The sequence below is a fragment of the Oncorhynchus mykiss genome, chromosome 5, assembly GCF_013265735.2.
Source record: "Oncorhynchus mykiss isolate Arlee chromosome 5, USDA_OmykA_1.1, whole genome shotgun sequence".
Lineage (NCBI taxonomy): Eukaryota > Metazoa > Chordata > Actinopteri > Salmoniformes > Salmonidae > Oncorhynchus > Oncorhynchus mykiss.
This window is the reverse complement of record NC_048569.1, coordinates 39,297,717-39,304,890: the sequence shown is the minus strand read 5'-3', so window position 1 is coordinate 39,304,890 and position 7,174 is coordinate 39,297,717. Positions and strand designations below refer to the sequence as shown.

Here is a 7,174-nt window from a genome sequence, read left to right as displayed (position 1 = left end):
TTTTTTTTACACATTGCATCTCCACCCATCTCGACTCTTCTTCCCCAAACTTTCCTCCTCTTCCTTCCTTCTCTCTCCTCTTCCTCCCCTACACCCCTCCTCCTCTCCTATCCTCTGTATGGGCAGACACTCTCTCAGTGTTATATTAACTATGTAATGTTGCTGTTGCCTTAGGTCTGAGGGTCCACAGGTCAGCCAGCTCATCCAGAGGATAGGCAGCACCTGACCTCGGCCGAGGGCCCTACGTATCACACGTCATGAGCAATTCCAATAAGCAATGTCAGGCTAACGCCAGAGAGCAGCAGGCAGGCCAACTCTTTATGAAAGACGATTATTTTCCACATCACGGATTACAAGGGTCATTACATAAGTTAGAGAGGAGGGTATTAAATAAACAGTATTAAAAAGAAAAGAAGCTAGCTTCCTTTGAGCTTAAAAGAGCACGCACTCTGACAATTCCCTGGAATATTGCAGACAAGGTCTGTCTAAGTTAATGACTTAACTTAATACGTTTTCAAATTCAAGTTTTTATTTAAAAGTGATCCTCAGAAAAACCCCTTACATGCCTGTCTCTGGTAGAAAAAGCTGAGGAGCACTGCAATCTGGCAGTGGCAAGCTCCAGAGGACCACACAATGGTGATCTATGAAGAGTGACGTCAATAGAGATGCACATGCCCTGTCCATGCTCAGCGCAGAAGTGAATCATTCCTGAGACCTCTCATAGTGAATGAACGCATCTATCATGATGAGATCCAACCAAGACAAAGCTGCCCTTTGATAAAGCAGTTCAGCTTCACAACAGAGATAGTTGCTACTGTAGATGTGTTCAGCCCTGCCACAGGACAAGCTGTATGTGTGTGTCGTTGTGTTTTGATCTCCTTCAGTTATGTCTGCCTCGTGTGTGTGTGTGTGTGTGTGTGTGTGTGTGTGTACGTGTGTGTGTGTACGTGTGTGTGTGTACGTGTGTGTATGTGTGTGTGTGTGTACTAGCTGAACGACACCAAGGTCAGGAGAACCCAGCAGAGAGAATGATGGATGGCTGAATCATCATGGGATCTGTGTGCTGTGCTCTCCCTCAGTCACGTTGGTCTTCCATCCAACCCTGTGATGACCAGGCATCCGGGCTCGGAGATTAGCACAGGCAGAAACACACACAGCACGCGCATGCGCACAGATTCATGCCCGCACAGCTAATCCACCCTGCAGAAACAATAACCACACGGTACAGCCATGTGGTACAGGCCTACATAGGCCAAACACTTGTACTGACTCACAGCTAAATCATTCTATTTCAGACTGTATAAGGAAGAAACACTAACTTGTCTTTACTGTAGATACCTCACACTGCTTTAGCAGAGCCTTTCAGCAGCAGAGGCAAAAACAACAGTAAGCCTACTCAAAGCGATCCATGTAGCTTTTCCATGGGTAATACTTTAATTTGGTTAAAATCAATTTTTCATCCAGATTTTGTATTAAATATTATTGTTTGATGTTCCCTAGTTCCTGGTTTTGGAATACACAGGTAAAAGATTGGAACTGTTTGTTAAAGTATGGTCTCTCTGTCCTCTGCTAGGGTTAATGTAATGGAACTGTAGAGAGGCAGTGTGCTTCTCTTCGAGCTGTAGCTGGCTCCACAAACCTCTGCCCTGACAAAGATACCCAGAGGAGAGCCCATTGAAAACACACAAACACATGCACAGTTTCAGAAATGTCCTTGTCTCTGTTAGGAGCAGGAATGGGGGAGAGGAGGGGGCACTCACCCTAAGCTGCCTCAGACTGGGCCACTCTGGACTCCAGAATGCCACTCAGGGGCTAGTCTGGGTTAAATAAACTGTCCAGTGAAAATCTAACGTTTAAAAGTTTCTGTTATCTCATACCTAATAATGTTGTTGATTCTTCCTATACTCATATTTGTGGCCAAAGCCTACTGTAAATTGGAGAAAACCCCACCTCAAACTGTCATACTCCTGAGGTTTTCTCCAATTTACAGTATGCTTTGGTCACAAATATGAGCTGGCCAATCAGGGGTCTACTCGCATAAATATTTTTTTATCAAGGGTATACGCCCACACCGTTCTTTTCTTGGGGTACGCCCACACCATTCCAACACAGAAAAGCAGTTTTTTTAACATACTTAATTACACTTTTTTGTAATAAAAAAAAGAAGTAATTTTAGGTCATATTTCAAAGAAATCTGGAAACATTTCATTTAAAGGGGCAGAGGGCCCACCCCCACCAAGCCACCATCCCCCTCATAACTCTGCCTTGCTTCCCCTTGTCTTCCCCCTGATAGAGCGTACCCACTGTCACATGTTCCATGCGAAGAGAGCCTCTATTCACACACTTGCTGGCTGCGGGCCCAATTGGAGTTGCAGTGGTTAGTGGTTACAATAACTGTTCTCAGATCACCCAAACAAGAACACACCAATAGCTCAGTCTAGCAGTACATCTGGGCTTCATTTAGGCAGCTGGGATTACATTAGAAAAACCAACATGAAAGACCACAAACAGAAAACATGGCCAGCATACAGCTGCATCACAGCATAATGGGCAAGCAGATGGTTACAGACATGGATATAAACTAGTCAGACAAAAACAGCATTCATCTTCTAATACAAGAATGTGAGTTCTGGATTCGTGAACTTAACAAAATCATATTTATAGTGTGCATTTCAGCAGCAACTGGCCACAACTAATAAGTGTCACTCGCCAATATATGTTAATTGCTTTGCACACAAACACTCCACGCATGTCAGTTAAATTTAGCTCTGTTGTACAGAACGACTATGAACTCATAATGAACTATGGGCAATTCCACAGTAACCGAGTAATGCTAAGACTCAGATTTTTCATTTTAAAATGTATGTCAAACAAAACCCAATGATTGCAAAGTTAAACAAACCAACTCTATGCAAAATGACTATTTTTTAACAATTTCCACAGAAATGTTTACAAAAACACATTTACTTGAAGAACAGTGTCGATGCAGTGTTCGGTAACAGAATGACGTCACACAAAACAGCACAAACCGTCAGTCTGTTACCAAACTTTGCATCTGCGCTGTTCTTCAAGTAAATGTGTTTTTGTCAAATGTTCTCTGTCACCGTCATCATTCTAATTTAGAACAGGAAATACTGCAAGAAAACCGTGGCTCTGCTGATTCCCCAGATTCCAGCCAAGGACCCCCTCCAAAGGGTCTACAAATCTAAACACACAGACAGTCCTGGAGCCCCCCCTGGATGCTCTCTGACTGCTGGGGGATAAGCCAGACTGGGCCTCTAACAGGCTATTAAACAGAGTGCTTCGCCCCATAAGAATGCGAGGCTACTTACAACCTCCAACTATGGGCACGGGAATATCTAACTCACTGAGATCTCAGTCACAGGCTCATTAATCACTTGTCATAACTTTGTTAGCTTTGCAGCTCTAGATGAAAACAGACTTTTACTGGGAACGTAGGGGAAAACAAGGTCTGAGCATGTGATTTTCCTGGGAAAATCAGGAATCATAATTTAACGATGGTTTATTGAACAAATCTTTAATAATTTGGTTACCTTGATGGCCTCGTCCTCAACACTTATCTCACCATGCTTATTGTCTCCCTTACAGCAAACAGCTGGGAATGGGTTATCATTGAAAGTACAGTAAATGCTAAATATCTCTCGTTCAGAACCCTGTGAAACCTTGAAAATGCTCTGCTTCTCTTGCAGATGTTTTTTTTGACCTGACAAAACACTTCCTTGTTGCAATAGAATGATCTAGTATGGGTTTTCATATCTTCAGTCTGGAACATGACACTATAGGGGAGAGAGGGGCTGGAGTTATGGAGGACGGTGGGGGGGGGGGGGTTTCACGCTCGAATTTGAGAAAGTGGCTAGGCATTGGGCATGGTGTAGAATTAGCTAGCCTGATCTGGTTCTTGTTTAAATAAGTGGACTCTGTAACCTTAAGTGGTTTACAGGCTTGGTTCAAGAGCATCAACAAGAAAAGATTTATTAAGATCCAAGCAGTATTATAAATCAGTTCATTTACTGAACCATACATTCATCCTGCTGCATCATTTCCCATAAAATCAGCATGCCAATTGTTTCTCTTTACAGCCAGAGGGATGCTCTAAAAAAGCTTCCATGCTTCATAGTTGTGTGGAAGCTCTCATCAGCGATATCATCAGTGCTGATTGATCAGCTACACTACATGACCAAAAGTATGTGGACAGCTGCTCGTCAAACATCTCATTCCAAAATCACAGATATTAACATGGAGTTGATACCCCCTTTGCTGCTATAACAGTCTCCACTCTTCTGGGAAGGCTTTCCACTAGATGTTTAAACATTGCTATGAGGACTTGCTTCCATTCAGCCACAAGAGCATTAGTGAGGACGGGTACTGATGTTGGGCGATACTGCCTAGCTCGCACTCTGCGTTCCAATTCATCCCAAAGGTGGTAGATGGGGTTGAGGTCAGGGCTCTGTGCAGACCAGTCAAGTTCTTCGACACCAAGCTCAACAAAACCTTTCTGTATGGACCTCGCTTCGTGCACAGGGGCATTGTCATGCTGAAACAGGAATGGGCCTTCCCCAAACTGTTGCCACAATGTTGGAAGAACAGAACCGTCTAGAATGTCATTGTATGCTGTAGCGTTAAAATTTCCCTTTCACTGGAATTAAGGGTCCTACCAACAAACTTTACAGTTAGCACTATGCATTTTGGGCAGGTAGTGTTCTCCTGGCATCCACCAAACCCATATTCGTCCAACGAAGTGCCAGATGTTGAAGAGTGATTCATCACTCCAGAGAACGTCATGGAAACCCATTTTGTGAAGCTCCCAATGAAGAGTTATTGTGCTGACATTGCTTCCAGTGGCAGTTGGAACTTGGTAGTAAGTGTTGCAACCGTGGACCGACAATTTTATACGCGCTTCAGCACTTGGCTCTGCCATTCTGTGAGCTTTTGGGGTCTACCACTTCGCGGCTGAGTTGTTTTTGCTCCTAGACATTTCCACTTCACAATAACAGCACTTACAGTTGACTGGGGCAGCTCTATCTGGGCAGAAATTTTACGAACTGACTTGTTGGAAAATCACTAAGCTCTTCAGTAAGGCCATTCTACTGCCAATGTTTGTCTATGGCTGTGTTCTTGATTTTATACAGCTGTCAGCAACATGAGTGACTGAAATAGCCGAATCCACTAATTTGAAAGGGTGTCCACATAATTGTGTATATATAGTGTATTTACTGATACCTCCCACCTTTTACAGGCCTGAGATAAGAACCTGACCAGAGCCCACAGAAAGTCTAAGCTTGTGTACTCTATGAAGTTAAACAAGAACCCTAGAGATACTGCATCAGGTTACAGTGTGTGTGTGTGTGTCCGATGTGAAATGGCTAGCTAGTTAGCGGTGGTGCGCGCTAATACCGTTTCAATCAGTGACGTCACTCGCTCTGAGGACCTTGAAGTAGTTGTTCCCCTTGTTCTGTAAGGGCCGCCGACTTTGTGGGGCGATGGGTAACGACGCTTCCAAGGTGCCTGTTGTTGATGTGTGCAGTTGATGTGTAACAGCAATACTGTTACATATGATTAAATATAAATGTCACTACTGTAAGAGCAAAGATCACATGATATGTGACACAGTAAAAAAAATTGTTTTTTTTTTCGAAATCTATGTATTTTTTGGGCATAAGTATATATCCCACCTGTAGCACACGCTCCAGCAGGTATATATATCTCTCTAGTCACCCCCAAAACCAATTCTTTCTTTGGCCGCCTCTCTTTCCAGTTCTCTGCTGCCAATGACTGGAACGAACTACAAAAATCTCTGAAACTGGAAACACTTATCTCCCTCACTAGCTTTAAGCACCAACTGTCAGAGCAGCTCACAGATTACTGCACCTGTACATAGCCCACCTATAATTTAGCCCAAACAACTACCTCTTTCCCAACTGTATTTAATTAATTAATTTATTTTGCTCCTTTGCACCCCATTATTTTTATTTCTACTTTTCACATTCTTCCATTGCAAAACTACCATTCCAGTGTTTTACTTGCTATATTGTATTTACTTCGCCACCATGGCCTTTTTTGCCTTTACCTCCCTTCTCACCTCATTTGCTCACATTGTATATAGACTTGTTTATACTGTATTATTGACTGTATGTTTGTTTTACTCCATGTGTAACTCTGTGTCGTTGTATCTGTCGAACTGCTTTGCTTTATCTTGGCCAGGTCGCAATTGTAAATGAGAACTTATTCTCAACTTGCCTACCTGGTTAAATAAAGGTAAAATAAAATAAAAATAAAAAATGAGTTCCATTTTTGCTGCAGGGCCTATCTATTAAAAGGCTTGTCACATTGAGAATATAGGGAATAACAGTACTGTGTAGCGTTATGACAATACATTTATTTTTGTCTTAAGTTTACAATTACATTTAGATTATTATCTAACAGTCAAGACCTGAAATTACAACTTTACCCTTTAACTCTTCAGCTACGTCCTGCGCGCATCCTCTATCCTGCGCCAGAGAGGTATTCCCCATCCGCGGTCTAGAGGTGACAGGTTCTGTCGCTCCACAGACACTCTCCGCGGGCTCCACCGTACAGGGAACATTTTCATGGAAGTCCGAGACTGGCATCATTGAATAATACGCTGAAATATCTTCGTTCTGGGAAAGATTCCCTCTCATTCTTCGGATCTGAAGCTGTGACAAACTAGTGAAATAAACACAACCTCAAGAAAAGGAAGAAACGCCCAGATAAAAGTGGTGATTTGCTCTCTTGGTGTCAAAAGCTTGATTGTCCGGAATTGTTGATTTTCTTACTCTCGATTCAACTGTCAGTCAGTTTGCATTCGCTGTGTTTATGAATGAACAGTCGTATACCGTGTTCACTACCGAGCGTGCGCCACATTGTGGCTCCTGTCTGCTTGGAAAATGTGGGCGTGGTGAGCGACATAAGCCGGGTTAACCCCCTCAACCAGTTTATAGTGCTGTGGTAACTGTACTTAAATGAATGCACTCTAAATGGCATAAAAAAAAACAGATAAGCTTAACGGAAAGCATTTAGAGATTGGAATCCATATCTATACCAACATAGTTAGTTACTCCAAAAGAGCACGTGGCAAGTAATACTATAACAGGATAACTGGAGCAGATATGCAAAGGACCTACTTCAGTCAAAA

The 7,174-nt window shown here is 42.8% G+C and overlaps 1 protein-coding gene across 3 annotated transcripts in view; it reads right to left on the bottom strand.

Annotated features, from left to right (window-relative positions):
- LOC110523777 (ran-binding protein 3-like) overlaps nucleotides 1-6,949 on the bottom strand; it is a 19,786-nt gene extending 12,837 nt beyond the window's left edge. Inside the window, exon 1 of one of the 3 annotated variants that reach the window (XM_036977469.1) lies at nucleotides 6,470-6,949. In XM_036977469.1, coding sequence (XP_036833364.1) covers nucleotides 6,470-6,680 — 211 coding nt within the window. In that variant the 5' untranslated portion in view covers nucleotides 6,681-6,949. The remainder of the gene's footprint in view (nucleotides 1-6,469) is intronic. The other 2 variants (XM_021602788.2, XM_021602789.2) reach the window with 2 other exon arrangements.
- Nucleotides 6,950-7,174: the final 225 nt, after the last annotated feature.